The 20,345-nt window shown below is 38.7% G+C and overlaps 1 protein-coding gene across 23 annotated transcripts in view; it reads left to right on the top strand.

Annotated features, from left to right (window-relative positions):
- TENM3 (teneurin transmembrane protein 3) overlaps nt 1–20,345 on the top strand; it is a 660,890-nt gene that overhangs the window by 509,557 nt on the left and 130,988 nt on the right. For all 23 annotated transcript variants that reach the window (XM_087936357.1, XM_087936356.1, XM_087936366.1 and 20 more), the window contains one exon: nt 13,126–13,364. In XM_087936357.1, the coding sequence (XP_087792483.1) occupies nt 13,126–13,364 (239 nt within the window). The remainder of the gene's footprint in view (nt 1–13,125; nt 13,365–20,345) is intronic.

The following is a 20,345-nucleotide window of genomic DNA, read 5'->3' as shown; positions in this document are numbered from 1 at the left end:
CACAGCTTGTCCTAAAGGAATTTAATGTTAGGAGGTTGTAATTGTCTTTTCCATTTTAAGTATAATTTAAAATAATGGGAAATTTGATTAATCCTTTTAAAATATTTTTTGGGGGGGATTCTTTTTATCTCAAATGCAATATTAGCATTGGTTTAATTTTTCCCAAGTTAGTAAGTGAGCAATAGTACAATCTAAAAAGAAAATGTTTGAAAATGTGTGTGTGTGTGTGTGTGTGTGTGTGAGAGAGAGAGAGAGAGAGAGAGAGAGAAATCAGTTTCTAGTTATAGAAGATCAGATAGTCATGGATCTTTTTAAAATTTAGACATAGCATGATAAATGTGATGTGTTGTTCATTTGAACTGGCCTTGTTTTCAGATTGGTCAGAAATACCAGTGATATGCCTTTCAGAATTTCAGTCTGGAAAGCGGTAATCCAATGTGCATTTTAAATTAGGATATGACCTAGCATTTGACATGGACAGTTGAGGTAGTCCTCCAGGTATGAAAGGTCATTTAATGATTGTTCAGAGTTACAACAGACCTCCCTCCAAGACCTACATACGACCCTGTTTCAAAGTTATGAAATCTGCAGAGCCCATCTGGTCATTCGCCCTTACGATTGTCCACAGAGATGTTGTAGCATGGTCACCTATTTATTTCCCCCGCTCAAACTGCTGGGTCCCCAAAGACGCTGGACTTGCTTTGCCCCCATCGGATTCCATATGGTCCTCCTCCACCCTTCACAATCACTCACCTTCCAAAGATCTGCAGAGCTCAGAAGGAGGGGAAGGAAAGAAAAGCAGGCCTCTCTTGCTGGGCCATGTGGGAGAATTCCACAGGCGGTATCTTTTTTGAACCAGCTACTCATGCAGCCTTGTCACAAAGCAGCTGAGCAGCATGATTAGGGAAAGTCCTGTGCTTTGCAAAGAAACATTAAATTTACCAGCAATGCAGATCTTTCCCCTCTGCATAGACTTTCCCAAGCCAGCCAGTCATGCTGCCCAAGCTGTTTTCAAACCTGAGCTAGCTCAGATTTCAAATACCGAAGTTTGCAAAGAAACGTTTAATTCATTTCTGTGAGCTCTCTCCCCTCTGTGCAGAGAAACCTCTGCATTTTGAAATCTGAACTAGCTCTTGGCAAAGCAGCCTTTTCCCCTCCATGCAGTCTAACTTCTGCATGATTGGCTAGCTTGGGAAAGTCTTTGCAGAGAGAAAAGGCTCCTTTGCTGGTAAATTAAATGCTTCTTTATAAAGCATGGGATTTTCCCTGACCATGTTTTCAGATCCTTTGTAGCTAGGCTGCACAAGTGGCTGGATCGAAAAAGATGACACTTGTGGAATTATCGCATATGGCCCGACAAGAGAGGCCTGCTCTTCTTCCCTTTCCCCATCTCCTGAGCTCTGCAGATCTTTGCAAAGTAAGTGAGCTATTGCGGGGGGTGGAGGAGGAGGCCCAACTGGCTGTGGGGGACCCCAAGAAGTGAGAAGTGGAGAAGGTTAGGGTCATCCTTGAGGCACTAGGGTCATCTCTGTGCAGTTAACCCACACAGGGAAGAGCAGGGTTGGTGGTGGTGGGGGGCTCATTAATGATGTAGGTCATTTACTTTCTCAACTTCCAACAGTAATGGGGCAGGCTCCATAACTGTCGTAACTTGAGGGTAACCTGCATAGAATTAAATAGGACTTACGAAGTTGACACATCTGGCTTGTGAGTTCCACTGGTTATTACTTATTAGTTGGTTTCTGGGTGTAATTCAAGGTGTTTATTAACATGCTTATTGCTTTACATAGCTTTGGACCTAGTTATTATAAAACTTCCCTCCAATTGTGTCTATCCATCTGTAAAATATGGTAGACTGGGTATGTTCTTTCAGTTAAACAATGCCATCATATGGATTTCTGTAAATGGATCTTCTCAGTCAGTGCTTCTGCTATATGAAATACTATTTATCAAGAGATCTGTTTAAATCATCAATACTCTGTTTTAGAGAAGCATTGAAAACTTGGCTTTTCAAACTGGCCAAATTATTTGGAATCCTTTTCAGAGTTGAAGTTGAAATTATTTTTATGTAATCCCTGGAGTATCATTTATTTTCAGTATTGGTTTGTTTCGTGTTGCAACAAAGTGTCTGATTCAGTGGGCTTATAAGTGTATTATATTATTATGAGGTATCCTCAGAATCTGTTCCAGTAATTCCAGTAATTTATTTTTAAAGCAGAAAAATATAACCAGAATCTGGAATCATGGTTTAGGGTTAAGTTTCACTTGGGTGATATTGGAACAAGTCCGAGCAAATCTTTAAATTTTCATGCTAATTCCATGTTCAATCTTATTTTCAGATTAAAAGCTTTCCTTTCCATTTTTATCAGTTGCAATGTGTTGTATTATCCAATCCCAAGGAATTGTGGTGAATCTTAATTGTGGTTTCCTTAAGATAAACGAGTTTAATTATTAATACTGCTAACTTTAGTGTAAAAATGAAAACCAGCCTCCTTATAGGTGGAATTGTCAAAATATTGCAATATAACACAACTTCTGAAATAGCCCATTATATTTATTAATGCATAACATAGTTTTAATTTTGAAATTATTATTTTTGTTTCTCTATCTTCCTTATAAATACTTATTTTGGTTATAATTTATGTGAGCATCCTCCTGAATGCCTTTTCAGTTTTAAGTGTTTTCCTTAAAATTTAACTCTTCTGTGTGCTTCACTATATTGGATAAAAAGACAGGATTCAAATCAAATATGCAATAATAGCATTTGAACAATCTGTGCTGATTCAAACAAAATAATCATTTTATAATTATACTATCATCTTGTTTATCTGGCAAGACATAACCAAGAGCTATTTGCACTTCATTAAGAAAGCAGTAGAAAGCTGCTTATATCCTGAGTTTAACTTTGTATAGGGAATCTGCTCTTGTAGTTTCGTGCTTAGCTGCCCACCCCTAAGGAAGGTTGTTCACAACAAGAGATACAAAAACATCAGACACAAATATTAAAAGTCATAGTAATAAATAGTCTAAAAATTCAAAATTATAGGTGCAGTGCATGGGAAATGCTCTAAGCTCACTGTTCATTGACTGTACTAATATTTTACTAATATTTGTACTAATATTTTAAATGTTTACATTTGTCTAGCTATATATGGCATTTGGAGTGAAAGAAAGAAATACCTGTCAGTATATTGCCTATCAGTATTTTTTTCTTCTGTTTTCTTCTTTTATTTGAAATATACAATAGTTTTTTATCCAAAAATCTCTATTCAAAACAGTTTACAAAAATATTAAAAATTAATATACTGTATCATCTAGTTAAAACTAGTAGGAAAATTAAAGCAACACCTAAAAATCTTATAACAGTATCAATAGCATAATCAAATCAAGTTTTTTTTATTTAGCTTTAGTTGAGGCTATATAAAGAAGAAATCAGATCTAAGCTCTAATTTTCATATAGCTATTGCTGTTTCGCATTTATTAATCTCATTATGCTTCTTAAGATAGTGGCACATCCGAGAGAAACTTAAAAGGATATCAGATTAATGAGAAAAGAAATGTTCTTTAACAGTGAAAAATTTCAAATCATTCAAGACTTCAAAGTTTTCAAATACACTCAGAAACAATCTAATAGTGAAGACAGTTTAGCAATGTAAAAACTGAGTTACTATTTATTTTGTACTATGAAAAATGTCCAATCTAAACTATTCTATGTGTTCATAATCCTATGAATATAGAAGTTATATTTTTAAGATTGAAGAGGGATTTAAAAAATAAATTAACCAGTATCCACAATTCAGTTTAGAACTAAGACACTTCTAACAGTGTGGTGTCATTAAAATCTTAACATACCCAGTACTTCACACTCATATTTAATGTGTTCTTCTCTTTAAAGCAGCTATTTCACAATACCAGTCCATTTTCATAATTAAAATTTAACAGATGTATAAGCAGATGTATATCTATATATTTCTTATGGAAACCCAAGATACAGGTAATTGGCAGATGAATTGTTAGAAGATGAATTGGCAGATGAATTGTTAGAAGGTTTTAATATAGTAACATAAATGTGAGATGTATAAGCTTTTAGTTTTGAATTTCTATGAACAGGGGTTGCCTCCTGGTGTGAAACTTGTCCTAAAATAATAACCCATCAGTTCAGAAACATAATGGATTTTAGAATTCAACAGCCAGTCTGCTTGAAGAGATCATTATCATTCTTACAAATATACAACATAACAGATAGAATCATTACCCCTTTGTTCTTCATTTCCTATCTTGCATTCATTGGTTACATTGTAAAAGCTTCTTTTGTTTTGTTTTTGTGGTCAGGTATATGTACTTTCTATCTTTTCTGCAAAACCAAAAACGAAAGAAAGATTTCTGCAATAAAAATAGCAGCTAATTTTTGCTAAATTGGCTGGGTATGGTATTTCTGTAAGAAACCAGGAAAACAAAGTGCAACTTCTGACCTCCCCATGGTCTGGTCAAACATTGAACCTGGCCCCATGTAACTTTCTTTCCTATGAGCTGCCTCTGCATTTTGCATCCACTTTCCCTTTCATTTCATTTCACTGCTGCTTTTTCAAGACTGATTTATCTTTATTCTGCTTCCCCTATTTCTGATCTACTCAGGACAATATGAGAAGACTTCTGGTATGATTGGAACAATTTGATGTAAAGCTTATAAGGTGTTCTGAATGTGAATCATTTTATGTATCTCTCATCTCATTATTTTAAGTATTTATCAAATGGCTCTGTTGATCAGAATAGGAAAAGTTGGCTATTGTCTTTTTTCCTGAAACAAAAATAGTTGACTTTTTTGTTATGTGTTTAAATAATTTGACAGTCTTAAAGGTATAGTGCAGCAGAAAATCTTATATTAATAGTAATATTACTAATATTAGTAAGTAAGAATCACAAGAAGATATCTTATACCTTTGTATAGTTGATAAAGCATAAGCTACATATTATAAAAAGCTTATTTCTTGGCAGCATCTTTACTAAATGAAACCCAGAATAGAGAAATATTCACTTCCAAATTAATCCCTGCAATTTCAATTCTCATTTATGCAGAGGAGAGTCTTCCCTTCTTTTTTAGCTATTGTAAAGGAACAGGGTTTTAGATACATCATAATATATCTCCTTTGCTGCTTCTGGGAATTTAAAGAATGAGTACAGCTTCCAGGTTTGTGCCTAAATATTCAAATACTACACTACTGCAACATCAGCAGTAATAGGATTTTGTGCATTAGCAGTCATTTTCCTACTCGAATTCAAGTAATATGAAGTGTTTGTATGCATTCTATGTATAATTACATGCATTGAAACTGCAACACTTAAACCTACATAGAAGGCAATATTAGACACATCAATACAAAGCAAGCAACAGATACTGTCTTTTCATTGTTCATTCTAATCCGAAATGTTCAGTGGTAATTTTCTTTTTTAAACGTATAATCAAACTGGTAGAATACTTTTCTGCTGCAAATTTCTTCTACTGAATGGTTTTTGTAGATACTTGATTATCTAATTTACCATTTGTAAATGTAAGTTCATTGGGATAAAAAGACATTAAAAGTAAGAAAAGAAAGCAGCTTAAGGCTATATTCTGAGGATTTTATTGAAACTCTAGTTTTTTTCAACTTTATATACAATACATATATTCTTCTGTGAAACAAAATATACATTACTCCCCAGATTACAGAAGTACAAGCCCATTTCTTGGAATGAATGGTACATGTGGTTCATGAATAGCCTGCTGGGGGGAAAAGGAGAAAATAAAAGTGGCTAATTAAATACCTTTTTAAAAATGCAATAACATTAAGTTACCAACACTAGGTTTACACTTTTAAAACATGAAACTTTTAAAATGCTGCTAGAAACTACTTGCTTTCAAGGGCACATTGCCAATGCAAACTTAAGGGGATATAGGGATCATCTTGATTTGGACTGCAAGTAAACCATTATTTAGTAGCGTTTTGAACATCCTATAGCAGTAATTTATTATAGAATCATGGGATTAGAAGGGACCTCCTTGGAGGTTTTCTAATCTAGCACCTTTCCAAGGCAAGAGATCTTTATACCATCCCAGTCAAATGGTTGTCCAATCTTTTTTCCCCAAAAAAACTTCCAGCAATGGAGAACACACAACTCCAGGAAGCAAGCTGTTCCACTCATTAATTGTTTTCAAGAAAATATTGGACAAACATTTGTCTGAGATGGTATAAGAATTCCTGCCTTATGCAGTGGGTTGGACTAGAAGACCACCAAGATCCTTTCCAGCCCTATGCTTCTATGATTATTCAGTTGATTTTGTGATATAACCTTCTTTTAAACACTTTAGGTTAAATACTTATTTTTAAAATACAGGACATTGAGAAACTATTTAAACATAGGTTCAGCAACAAGTCTATTTCAATAGATATAATTGATTTAATTATTTAGTTGCATTTCCAGAGTCTCAGCTGAAGAAGTATTTTTCTTGCCCATTAGTGGTGCCCAGTGTTGAAATTTAGGAAATATCCTAAGGCGTAGAACACATACTTCATCCACTAAGAGCTCCAAATTATCTCTAAAAGAACACATTTGATCCACTTGCTTGAGTATTTATCAAGTGGAAATTTCTGACTATATGAAGATGTACAGAGTTGAATGACTAAAGGCTAATCTAGAACTGTAATAAAGCTTATGCTGTGCAATGCAGTGCAGTGAAATAAATGCTAGCTGTGACTTGACCGAAAAGCAATAAACTGTGATCTAGCATAGGAAATTGATGGTATTTTTTTTCCAGAAGTGAAAGACTAAATGTTCAAGAGGAGAAGCCTGGACACTTAGCCTTACTTTTACTTGGGGACTGAGAAGGTACCTATTTGTCAAATGAACAGCTCTGTGTGTTGTTTTTCTGTCAAAGTGAACAATCACTCAGTACATTCCACATGTGAGCTTGACATGAATGTCTATATCTGTCATGCAAGCCTATACTGATGAAAAAAGAAAGATGCTTTTCTTGTCAGTACAAAGTTTCTGCAACAGAGATGTACAGTACAGCCTCAGGTGCCAGAACCATGTACAACCCTCTGGTACAGGATGTAATTCCAATTCCAAAACTTGCTACTAAATAATACTTCCAGGGTGATTTTTACCATAAGGATTAAATTGCAAATACAGAGTTAGAAAGTGATAGTTTTAACTGCAGTTAAAATGTAATTATACATGTAAATTATGTAAATTCAAATTAAGTTTTTGTTTAGGTCAGACTATCACTTGGCATTTCATTCAAGCACCAACTATAGCCCTTAGTCAGGAGTGGGCTTCAAATATTTCAGCAACCAGTTCTCTGCCTGGTTGCTGGGTGGGTGTGGCCATAGTGGGCATGGTCTATTCGGCCTCCTGCATAATGGCGGGGGGCATTTTTGCCTTCCCAAGAGACTCTGGAGGCCAGAAACAGGCCCATTTTTGGCCTTCCAGAACTTCCGGGAGGCCCGTTTTTTGCCCTTCCCAGGCTCCGGAGGCTTTTCTCAAGCCTTTGGGAGAGTGAAAATGGCCTCCTCCGGGCTCTGGAGGCCCTCCGGAGGTCGGAAACGGGCTTGTTTCCAGCCTTCCGGAGCCTTCGGGAGGCCCATTTTTCGCCCTCCCCAGGCTTTCTGCGGGCCCTGTATTTACCTGGCATACAAAACAGGCTGCATGGGGACTCTGGGGAGGGGAGGAGCAGGTGGGCAGGGCCAGCCAGGTGTGTGATTTACCAGTTCACTGAACTGGTAATTAAAAATGATAAAATTAAGTACCTGTTCGCCCAAACCAGGGAAAACTGGTAGCAACCCACCCCTGCCCTTAGTCTGTCATAGGTTCTTCTTTTCTGTTGTATTAGATTGGATTATTATATACTTAGATTGACCCAGACTCAAGAGACACAAAAACGCTGGAATCTAGACAGATGTGTTTTTTTTTTATATCTCCCTGTAAGAGTTGGGAATATACTTTATTTTTTTTAAATGAAGATACAAAAGAGAAATATAAAATAAATCGGTATGTGAGTTTTTTCTATTGCTTGTTCTGCCTTGATTCCTCTCTCTGAAATTTCTTCTATTTTTTTCTTCTGTTACTGGCTATCATGTAGAGTACTTGCAACTTTCCACATTGTGCATTTATACTTGCACTTTTCCTTGCTGCGTCTCTGTACTTCTTTTCCTCTGGCCCATATACTCCCTTTAAAATAAAATTCTTTCTTTTATTTGGCTGTTTTTAGTCTGTTTTCTTGTGGATGCAGACCATTCAGAACATGTGTATCGTCCCTTCTCTCTCATCTCCTCTCACACCTATTTCAAGGTTGTAGTTGCAATTGTATTGATAATTCTGCCAATCTGGTACTGGGGAGAAAGCTCAAATAGGAGAGAAATAAGCAGCATAGATAACTTATGATTTTTCTAAGCAGCCTTTCACTTACCTCAGACCTTTAAAGAAAAAAATATCGACAGAATCTTCGATGTTTGCTTGTTTATTTGTTGTTCACACCATTAGTGCAACTTCACTGTCTTTACCATACCACAGTAAGAAGTCACAATGAGATTTTGCTCTCCAGCTTGCTGTACAGTATTAAACCAATATGTATCTTCAGATATCATCTGGTCAGTCATGAACTGGTATCTTTTATTTGTTATACCCAAGTGAGTGGTTGATGATCGGTTATCATAAGTCCTGACTCCATAAATAAATCTAGAGTATTGATTGCCTATTTTAGCATGTATGTCTCTTTTTTAATTGTATTATATTTTTGTATTCTTAGAAAGAGCATCTTCAAGAGATAGGGAGTCTGTCCCTTTATGGTCTTCAATAAGGTTTGCTCCTAAGCATACATTAGAGGCTTCTATTTGAGGACAAAAGGTTGAGTAAAATCTAATCCTTTTAATACTGGTTTATCATATAGTGCATTTTTTACTTTATCAAATGATTCTGGGCATTCTTTAGTCCACTTAATTTATGTGGGTTCTGCTTTTTAATGTTAAATCTGTGAGGGGTTGAGCCAAAATAGAAAAATGAGGAATGACCTTTAGTAATGCCCCACTACTCCTAAGAAAAATTGGACTTCTATCTTTGTTTCAAATGCTTCAACCTTTTGGAATCCTTTGGAGGTTTCAGGGTTTCAACCTTCCCTTCCCAGGCCCCTTTCCCACAGAACCCTAAATATCAGTTTCTATCAGATGATGCTTTTCAGGATTTATGGTTAGATCAGGTTTTTTTTTTAAAAAAAATTGTCAAGTATCAACCTTAGGTGTTGAAGGTGTATTTCCCAGCTTTGCTATAGATGAGAATATCATCTAGATACATAGCATACCATATCACTTTATCAGGTAAGATTTATTCATAAGACACTGGAAAGTAGGTAGTGTCCCATGTAGCCTAAAAGGCATTGTCTAGAATTGAGAGAGGCCTTGTGGCGTGGCAAATGTGTCTCCTTTGACTGATGTTCCAGTAGAATTTGGAAATATCCTTTGGGTCAGTCTAAAGATAATAAATTCTGATTCCATCTAGGCCATCCAAGAGGCCATCAACTCGAACCACTGAATATTTCAAATTTTGCCACTCAGTTTATATTCTGGAAATCTACACAAACTCTTATTTCTTCATTTGATTTTGTCAGTAAATGATTGGAGAATACTAGTGACTTACAAATAGTTCTATAATGTCCATTACGAGTGTCATATTTGCTTCACTTGTTAAATTGCTTGCCTACATTTTTTAGATGTTCTGGAAACCTGTAGGTAGGCTGTTGAATAGATTGCATTTTTCCCTTTCTGTACTATGTTCTATTCAGTGGTGGGATTCAAAACTTTTTACTACCAATTCTGTGGGCATGGCTTGATGGGCGTGGCAGGGGAGGATACTGTAAAATCTCCAGTCAGAGGCGGCATTTGCCGGTTCTTCAAACTACTCAAAATTTTCACTTCTGATTCTCCAGAACTGGTCAGAACCTGCTGAATACCACCTCTGGTTCTACTGCATCCATTAATCCTGGTTGCATGTTTAACATATTTTTAAAGTCACTTAATGTCTTTTCCATATTTTTTGATTGATTTGCAGATAAATTGAATGTATGTATTTGTTTGTTTGTTTATTTAGCAAATTTATATGGCTACCCGACTCCAGGTGGCCTACAGAACATAAAACCCAATAACCCTCACCCCTTGCAACAACAATCAGACAAACCACTTGATAAGCTCCCTATCATCCTGGAATGCCCAGGTCACTGCCAAGCCAAAGAGCATCATGGTGGATGACAATCTTATTTATATAGGGATGATATTCCTTAGGGGTGAGCCACCATGGAGAAGAACTTTAAGGAAGTCTTATCTAGGTCCCACTAGATAGACCACCTTAAGAAAGGGGAACTTAACTGTTGAGGTAATTCCCTGTTAGGAGAATGAGCACAATGAGCGCACACAGAGAGACGTAGTGAAGAATAACACACAACTAGCACACAGATACACCGTATTAAAATGTAGGTTTTTACTTCCAGTAAACGGTTAAGCAAAGTCCACACACAGTCCAAGTCATTCACAGTTAAAGCAGTCAGTTTTCAGTCCAGAGTTAATTCCAATATCAAAGTCCAGTATCAAAAACAGTTCTGTAACAGACTTACATCAAATCCAAGAATAACAGTCAATAGGGGAAAATGGAGGTACGGCAACACTCTCAGCAACAAGAGAACAAGACTAAACAACCCAGGTTTCTGGCTCCATCTTATGGCCGTTTGAGGAACCACACCCAATTACAATTTTAGCATTCCCTTAAAGAGACAGTATTAAAATGTCTATCCTGGTTTATATATTTTCCAACCCAACTGTTAGGTGATTTACATTCCTAACAGTAACATACCCTGCCTTCCCACTCTGGTGAGTTTGGCAGGTGTATCTGAGAAAAGACCTTCAAATAGCCTGACCTCAGACCACGTAGAGCTTTAAAGGTGATCATCAGCATCTTGAATTGGACCTAGAAGCAGATCAGCAACTAGTGCAGCTCAGTGGTAGGATTCAATTTTTTTTACTACCAGTTCTAGTGGGCATGGCAGGGGAAGGATACAAATCTCCAATCAGAGGTATTTGCCGGTTGTCCGAACTACTCAAAATTTCTGCTACCAGTTCTCCAGAACTGGTCAGAACTGCTAAATACCACCTCTGGTACAGCTCCTGTACACAATGTTACCTTTCTTGCACAAACCATGCAAGCCAGTTTTAATATGCACCTTTTCACATGATTGCATCCCAAGCTTGATCCAACAGTTCTGGTTTCCTTTTTTTTTAATGCAAATAAAGTTGTCTCAAGTTTAGTTTTATCAAGATATTTTCTTAAGAGATTAACATAATACATTTTCTTTTACCTTTATTCTAGTTCAGATTCATAATTCACTGGCTGAGTTCTTCTTGTGTAGAGATCCTGCTACTTAATTTGCAATTTGTTCTTTTACTATGTAATAACAATAATAGCTGGTTTCTCACATTGAATTGCTTTGATTTTAAACCTTTATCATACTGCCTCTTTTGTTCTTTCCTGGCTGTTTGTTACTGTTTCTGGGCAACGTGCCTTTAACTGGTTTTTCTGAGTTAATGTATATTCTATTAAGTTCTTAAGACCTTCTAAGTTTTCACACCAGCCTTCTTAGTAAGATCAAGTAATTTTGAGAAGATGTTCCTATGATGATACTGCAAGTAAAAATGCACCATTCCTCTTAGTTCTAGAATACGACGAACTTATTTACCTGGTCCGGTTGCTGGATTTTAGCAGTTACCCAATAATTGGCTAACTCTACTCTTAGCTAAAAATATCAGCAATATTTTTAGAGTTTATTTTTACCACACTCTTCACAAGAATAAATCATTTCTCATTCTTTTCCAAGAAAATTGCCTGTAGTACTATGGGACTGTATAGTGTAAAATAATGTATTGTTATATAATTTTGAGTTGACTAAACATGACATCAATATATCAATATTACTTCCACTAGATTTTGGGAGTGAGAATTTCAGCAACTGTAAGATATTTACATTGTTGGCACTTTTTTGCCCAAGCCTATTCTATAAAAAAACCTTTACTAGATGGCAGCACTATCTGACCTTGGAATACACAAAAAGTTAACTAGTGATTCTCCTGGTTAATATTTGTACTATGATATTTAAAAAAAAACCTTTGATATAGTCTAGATTAGAAAATGATAGGACATTACAGAAGAAGGCAGTAATGACCTTTCCATTTTTACATTATTTTTAAAACTATAGTATATTAGATTTATATCTTGTCACCACCTGTTTTCCGTCAATGCCAACTCAGTCAGGTGGATTGGACATTGTCAAGAAATCTATGTATGAAGTTGTGACAGTTACTTTTTACATGTTTCGAAGTATAAAACCAAATAGTAAGTCATACCATACCAAAATATGGAACAAATGGAAACCAGATTACTTAAAAGACCTTAATTTGGAGCAAGCCTAGGAAAGATATAAAAAAATTGAACAGTGATTAAAATGTAAATAGAATTCTCATTTGATACTTAGCAGTTGCTGGCATTCTTTCATAATGACTTCATAGTTTTACTGCAATAAATCTGCTTTTTTTGAGCTGTCGTGACCTACAAAATATATTCTTGCAGTATTTTGTTTTGCCAGCTGGGAGGTTCCTGACAGAAGTCAACAGGAGACTAGATTAGCCTATAGAACATTTACTTTTTCTTATCATGTAAGAAATTTATTTTCTTATTCTTGAACTCATCAGGCTTTCATAATACAGGGAATATTTATCTGATTCATAATGCAAACTACACACTGTTTTTTGGATATATAAGGTTTTACATGTTGTTTAGAAAATGTTTCCAATGAGTTTGATTTAACAATCCTCTCAGAAAATCATGTTGGAAGCATTAACAGCATCAATCAACAATTCTAATAACTTTTTCCACACAATACTTGATACTTGTAGTGAAAATATTTAATATCATATTTAAAACTATTCCTACCTAAGAAGGATTAAGTAAATATAGAGGGAAATATAATAGATAACAGATTAAGAAAATAATATAAAGCATTTTACAAATTAGTTTATGTAGGTTTTAAATGTATGCATTTTTTTCCTGCAGGCATTTCCTATTCAAAACAGGAACAGGGACAACACCACTGTTCAGTACTGCAACACCGGGATACACAATGGCATCTGGCTCAGTTTATTCACCTCCTACACGACCGCTACCTAGGAACACCTTATCAAGAAGTGCTTTTAAATTTAAGAAGTCTTCAAAGTACTGTAGTTGGAAATGTACAGCACTCTGTGCTGTTGGGGTGTCTGTGCTTCTGGCAATACTACTATCTTATTTTATAGGTAAGCTTTCCTTTTTATGATCATTATAAATCTGTATTCCAATACTGCTGGAAGTAAAGATCTAGATATAGATCTGGATCTAAAAATACAGAGTCAGCATCACACTTGTAGTTTAAAGATAACTTACTAGCAATTGCTGGAAACCATGTGAGTATTTTCATTAAAAAATTACATGGAATAGGAAATACCTGTATTTTATAAATATTTTCCTGCAAAAATGTCATGTGAAATGTCATTTTTAAAAATTGAATTATAATTTAGGAATGTTTTTCTTTTATGAAGGTTGACTATAATTCAGGCAACATTTTTATACACTGCTTAAAAAAATAAAGGGAACACAAAAATAGGACATCCTAGATGTGAATGAATGAAATAGTCTCATTAAATACTTCGTTCATTACATAGTTGATTGATGTCCCAGACGTGCTCAATTGGATTCAGGTCTGGGGAACAGGCAGGCCAGTCCATAGCATCAATGCCTTCGTCTTGCAGGAACTGCTGACACACTCCAGACACATGAGGTCCAGCATTGTTGTGCATTAGGAGGAACCTAGGGCCAACCGCACCAGCATATGATCTCACAAGGGGTCTCAGGATCTCATCTCGGTACCTAATGGCAGTCAGGCTACCTCTGGTGAGCACATGGAGGGCTGTGCACCCCCCTAAAGAAATGCCACCTCACACCATTACTGACCCACTGCCAAACCAGTCATGCTGGAGGATGTTGCAGACAGCAGAAGGTTCTCCACGGCATCTCCAGACCCTGTCATGTCTGTCACATGTGTTCAGTGTGAACCTGCTTTCATCTGTGAAGAGCACACCAGTGGTGAATTTGCCAATCTTGGTGTTCTCTGGCAAATGCCAAATGTCGGGCCCTCCTACCACCCTCATGGAGTCTGTTTCTGACTGTTTGAGCAGCCACATGCACATTTGTGGCCCGCTGGAGGTATTTTGCAGGGCTCTGGCAGTGCTCCTCCTGTCCCTCCTTGCACAAAGGCAGAGGTAGTGGTCCTGATGCTGGGTTGTTGCCCTCCTATGGCCTCCTCCACGTCTCCTGATGTACTGGCTTGTCTCCTGGTAGCGCCTCCATGCTCTGGACACTACGCTGACAGACACAGCAAACCTTCTTGCCACAGCTTGCATTGATGTGCCATCCTGGATGAGCTGCACTACCTGAGCTACTTGTGTGGGTTGTAGACTCCGTCTCATGCTACCACTAGAGTGAAAGCACCACCAGCATTCAAAAGTGACCAAACCATCAGCCAGAAAGCATAGGTCTGTGGACTGTGGTCACCACCTGCAGAACCACTCCTTTATTGGGGATGTCTTGCTAACTGCCTATGCTTTCCACCTGTTGTCTATTTCATTTGCACAACAGCATGTGAAATTGATTGCAATCAGTGTTGCTACCTAAGTGGACAGTTTGATTTCACAGAAGTGTGATTGACTTGGAGTTACATTGTGTTGTTTAAGTGTTCCCTTTGTTTTTTTGAGCAGCGTACTAAAAGTGTAGCAAATTGGTTTTACACAAAATAATTTTCTTCTAGCAAAAAGCCTTTACTGTCTTTACTTTTTAAAATGTCACTTACACATAAATAATGAAAAGCATTGCTTAACTCTTGTTTCTTTTTTCCATGCTTTAAAGAATAACATTTTACTGAATCAGTTCCTCGTGATTGCTTATGTTGTACAGTTGAGTATGTACTATATTAGCTGATTGTAGAATGCAATGATCCAACTCAGTATCAATTAGTGCATTATACCATAATATAATACCAGAGACTGTGATTATTACATAAGCAATGTAAGAGTGGAATGTCACATTTTACTGGTGTAACTGAAATGTCTCTGAACCCCAAATAAAATATTCGGTTAAGCTAAGCCCTAAACTTTCTGAAATCTTAAAACATTGTGTGTTGAAAAGCATTTCTTAAATTTAAGCTCAGTCTAAAGCACCAGCTGAATAAAATCTTTGAGCTATTTACTAGACCCTTGTTAAAGCTGAAGCCACTGAGAATAATGATGAAATGATAAAACAACATAAAAATAGTTCCTCAGAAGTCAAAGAAATTTTCTTTCCTTGCTGTTTGAATATGATTGCCTGAGATTATTGCCAGTCTCCATATTACCAAAGAGAATCAAAAGAGTTGTACAGCAGTGATTCTGATGCATGGTGATTTGATGTAGTAAATGGCAATACTGATAAGAAGTTTATTAGACTCAAAGACCTTCTGGTTCAAAGTATTAGGCAAAGACTTCAATTACTGTATGCACAAAAAAGGTGTAATTAGTAGAATTGGTTTATTTTTATGTTTTTAATCATTGGGATTGGATTCTTCTTTATTGATCAAGTGTGATTGGACACACAAGGAATTCGTCTCCAGTGCATAAGCTGTCAGTGAACATACAGACAGCAAAGTGGTAAGGCATAGATCACAAATCATGATACAATTATGTTTTTAGTTCGATATATGTGTGATTGATTAAAACTGATCTAAATTTTAATCACATTATTCTGCTAAGTAAATTATTGTTTTAAATAATTAATGTAATTAAGTTAAGGTATATTGTAAATTAAGAGTTTCCTATTAACTTGGAGGCATTTAAATACATTTAATTATTGTGTTGTACATATTTAATGCTACTTTTTCTCAACCTCAGTTTCAAAACAAATACGACTAACCATGAGTTTGTCTTATATTTTGATGCTACACTAAGTTTTCTAAGCGGTGGTTAAATGGGATGGAAAAAAGGTTTATGCAGTCTCTATAGTTCCTAATCCTTTTTTTTTTCATACTTGGCATTTTGTCAAGCATACATTTTGCTGTTAGCATGCATTAAATCTGTAATTCTTATTCAGCACAGATAATTTCCTTTTCTTTGAAAGAAAAACAGTATAAAGCTGCATATTTTTAAAAGGAAAGGAACCTATTAAGTCTTTGTTCTTGCCTTCTAATTATTGATAGTATCTAGAACTCCTAGCCTTCATTTGAACAGACATTAATGTTTCTAACTTCCTATATTTTGGAAGGAGGGGTTATAGCTGAAATAGTCATCTTAAATCTGTGGAATGCTAGTTGACATTCATGGATGTACTCTGTTACTTTTCTTTGTGTTTGTCCTACATAATGTCTTTAACAGCCTTATGTTATATGTTGTTGGTATGGTATATTGCAGTTAACTCCTGTTCTCCCCCATCCCCCCAAGCCCCGCTTTCTGGAGTTACAGGATCTTTTGGTTTACTTAAGATGTTTTTGAGGGCTTTAGTTGGTTTGTGTGCTACAGTGATGACTTCTATTGTCATCTATTGGTGCTTTCTGATAAGTTTTTTTTTAATGTAAAAATCTGTTTGTTGTTTCTGATATGTATCATACTAGCAGTTAGAAGACATGATGAAAACTCCTTAATCTCACAGAACATGGGCAGACTGGATCATAGTTTCAACTAGGAAACGACGAATCCAAGAGCAAGCTAAATCCAAAATGCTAGGGAATTCCTGGAAGGTTGGCATTCAGACAAATCAGCCATCAGTGAATATTTGGAGGTAAAGCACGTTCTCCATGGGGTCAACAGGCGAATCCAGGTTGGGTAGTCTCTAGCCTCGTTGCTCTACAGACTGAGTTGAATTCTGAGGACACGCCTCCCTGGTAACGGTCCCCAGTTCTTCAACTCAGGCTTAGCTTGTTCAGACAGCCCTAAAAGGGCTCTGAATTATTTGAGTTTTAGAAATATTATACCAGGGGTCCCCAACCACCGGGCCGCGGACCGGTACCGGTCCGTGGAACATTTCCTACCAGGCCGCCGGTTTGCTGGGTGCCGCCATCTTGTTTGACAAGAAAGTGCTTCCGGGTGAGCTTTTCCAGTTGGAAAGCGACGTTTGGGTGCTGAAAGAATCCTCGCACCTTAGTTTCATCGAAGGTGGGGGGGCTTCGAACGAAACTAAGGCGCGAGGATTCTTTCAGCACCCAAGGCAAGGCGAGCCGAGCGACCGTCCCAAAGCCGTCCCGAAGCGAAGCCCATCGACAAAGGTACAAAGGAGGAGTTGAAGGTGGCAGGGAGAAGCGGGGGACGGCTGGCTGGACGGTCGCTCAGCTCGCCTTGCCTTGTCATGCGTGCTGATGCCGGTACCGGGCCGCGGATCATTTTGTGATGCCGGTACCGGGCCGTGGCACAAAAAAGGTTGGGGACCACTGTATTATACTACTCCCTGGATTTCCTAGTGTGTTGGAATTTTGGAAATGTTTGACAGCTGTCCAACTTTGTCAGCTCAGCTGCCTTTTGTTTTTCACAGCCGCCTTTTGTTTTAAACACCTTTTTATTTTCGCAGCCTTTATTTTTCTTTTTAATTTTTCCTTTTTCAATTTATTGACTTTTTTATTGATTTTTGTGGATTGTGGACCTAGAGTGCCCCGAGGTAGCCCTTGTTACCTGGGCTGGGGACGGAATCATTGACCGGTCCTTCAGTCTGACTCTGAGGGATTTTTGACAGCCGCAGCAACCGCAAATCACTTAGGAGTGCCATTTTGACAGTGGCTAACTACGGTCCTTTTAGCAAGTCCTGCTCTTGATCCAGGCTTGCTTTTTGGGGGAGTTTGATCTGGATTTCATATCCAGATCAGCTTCATAACTCCCCACAGCACCGCGGCAGCTGTAAGTAGCTTAAGTCTGCCAATTAACTTGCGATGCAGCCAATGCTAAGCTCGCAAGTTCCTGATCCGTCAGGCCTTGCTGCAGTTTAAAAGTTCTGTTTTTTTCTTGGGCTTTTGAACTACCTCAATTTGAGGAGCGGCACTGAGCTAATTGTCAGCTTCTTTGGCCACTTTTGCTGCCTGAAGCTGTTGACAGCTTCTCCAGCCATCGCAGCTAGCCTGAGGCTTCTTTTTTATTCAGAGAGCATTTTTGGTTTCTCTGACAGTTTATTTTGGTGCAAACAAAATGGCTGCCATTGAATCTGATCAAGAGGTGACAGCACCTCAGCAGCCTAGATACAGAGCTGTCAAAGGCTCAGCCAAGCCCAGGTCAGCTGCCTGGAGGCTGCAGCCAGGATTAGGGCCAGGGCTCTGGCTCCTAGAAAGCCTTCCAGGGTAGAGGAGAAGCAGGCCACACAAAGGCAGAGTGCCTTAGAGGCTCTGAAGGGCTCCAAGATGGCTGGCAGCAGCTCCATTTCATGCCAATTTTCTCAGGAGGCCCTACAACAGGAGCATCTGCTGCTAATAGGCAGCGTCTAAGAGCCTGGTCACCAGGTGACTCTAATGAGCAATTTTTGCAAGAAAATTTCAACACGCATCTGATCTACAGAAGATTCAAGATGTACTCCCTTCATTCAATCCTCGAGGGAATTCGGGAGAGAGATTTTTTGACTTCTGTGGATCTGACGGAGGCTTACCTCCATGTGCCTATTCATCCAAACCACTGCCAGTTCCTGAGGTTTTGCTGTGGCGACCGCCACTTCCAATACAGAGCTCTTCCATTCAGCCTGGCATCAGCCCCACAAACATTTACCAAGCTCCTGGCGGCTGTGGCAGCATACCTCAGAACTCTGCCCATAAGAATACAGTGCTACCTGGACAACATTCTGATCGAGTCCGCTTCTCGCCTCCAGGCAAAGGAGAATCTGCTAATGACAATTAGTGTCCTTCAGGAGCACGGGTTCTCGATAAACTTGGACAAATGCCATCTAGTCCCAACAGCTCATCTGTTATACTTGGGGGCAATTATAGACACTCTGTCTGGTCAAGTCTTCCTCTCCCAGGAGCGTTGGGACAGCATCAAGGCCGTGACAGACCAGATTCTGTCCTCTAGAGGGCCTCTCTTGCCTTGCTGTCTCAGCTTCTGGGCAAAATGATCTCCCGTATCAGCATTGTCCCCTGGACTCGTTTCCACACCTGGGCCCTGCAGTGATTCCTGCTACCCTATCAGAAGGCCAGTAGGGGCAACTCTGCGATGACGGTTCGGGTGCCACAGGCTGTACTTCATTCGTTCTGTTGGTGGCAATCCCAAACCATTGGCCAGGGTTGTTTCTACAATGAGCCACAAAGACTGACTATCACAACAGACGCCAGCCTGATCGGCTGAGGGTGGCTCACCTCAGGCCCCAGGTTACCCAGGGGCAGCGGACACTAGAGGAGCTCAACCACAATAAAATCTGGCTCAAACTCAGGGTGGCCCGTTTGGCACTAAAGAATTTCTAGTGGGAAGTTTTAAGGTGGCATGTCCTTCTCCTCACAGACAATGTGGCCACCAAAGCCCACATAAATTGTCAGGGGGGCACTTGCTCTAGGTCCCTGATGCAGGAAGTTACCCAGTTGTGCCTTTAGGCAGAGAGACATCTTTCATCGATAAGGGCAGAGCACATCTTGGAGGTTTCAAACATGCAGGCAGACTGGCTGAGCAGGGCCACAGACCAGTCAGAGTGGTGCCTGCATTCCAGTCTGTTCCAGGAGATTTCGGAATGGTTCGGCCGTCTGATTCTGGACCTTTTTGCCACTCCAGGGAACTCTCCCAATAATTTTTGCAGGGTTACCAGCACCAGGGATGGAAGGAGTCAACATTCTTCAATGCAGGTGGCCCCAGGGCCTGTTGTACGCCTCCCCCCCCCTCTTCCTCTGATCCCAGGAACAATCAGGAAGGTGCTGTCAGAGAGGGCAGAAGTATTGCTGTTAGCCCCATACTGGCCAAGGTGACTGTGATTCACCGATATGGTCGGCCTGTGGATCTCCAGGCTTTGGAGGATTCCCCCAGACAAAGTCTCCCTCAGCCAAGGTCCCATCAACCATCTGGAGCCAGAGTGGCTCCAGTTGACCATCTAGCACTTGAGCTGGGGCTCTTAAAATGGGAGTTCTCCAAGAAGGTCATCCAGACCATCCAGGTGGCCAGGCGGCCTTCCATGACCAGAATTTATGATCCCATGTGGAAGATCTTCTGCAGTTGGTGTGCAAGACACCACCTTGATCCCACCTCAGTGTCAGTGGCAGATGTGTT

Source organism: Pseudonaja textilis, chromosome 6 (genome assembly GCF_049901715.1).
Source record: "Pseudonaja textilis isolate UNSWEBS1 chromosome 6, rPseTex1.2, whole genome shotgun sequence".
NCBI classification, from domain to species: Eukaryota; Metazoa; Chordata; class Lepidosauria; order Squamata; family Elapidae; genus Pseudonaja; species Pseudonaja textilis.
Note: the sequence above shows the minus strand (reverse complement) of the source record. Positions and strands in the feature narration are given on the sequence as shown.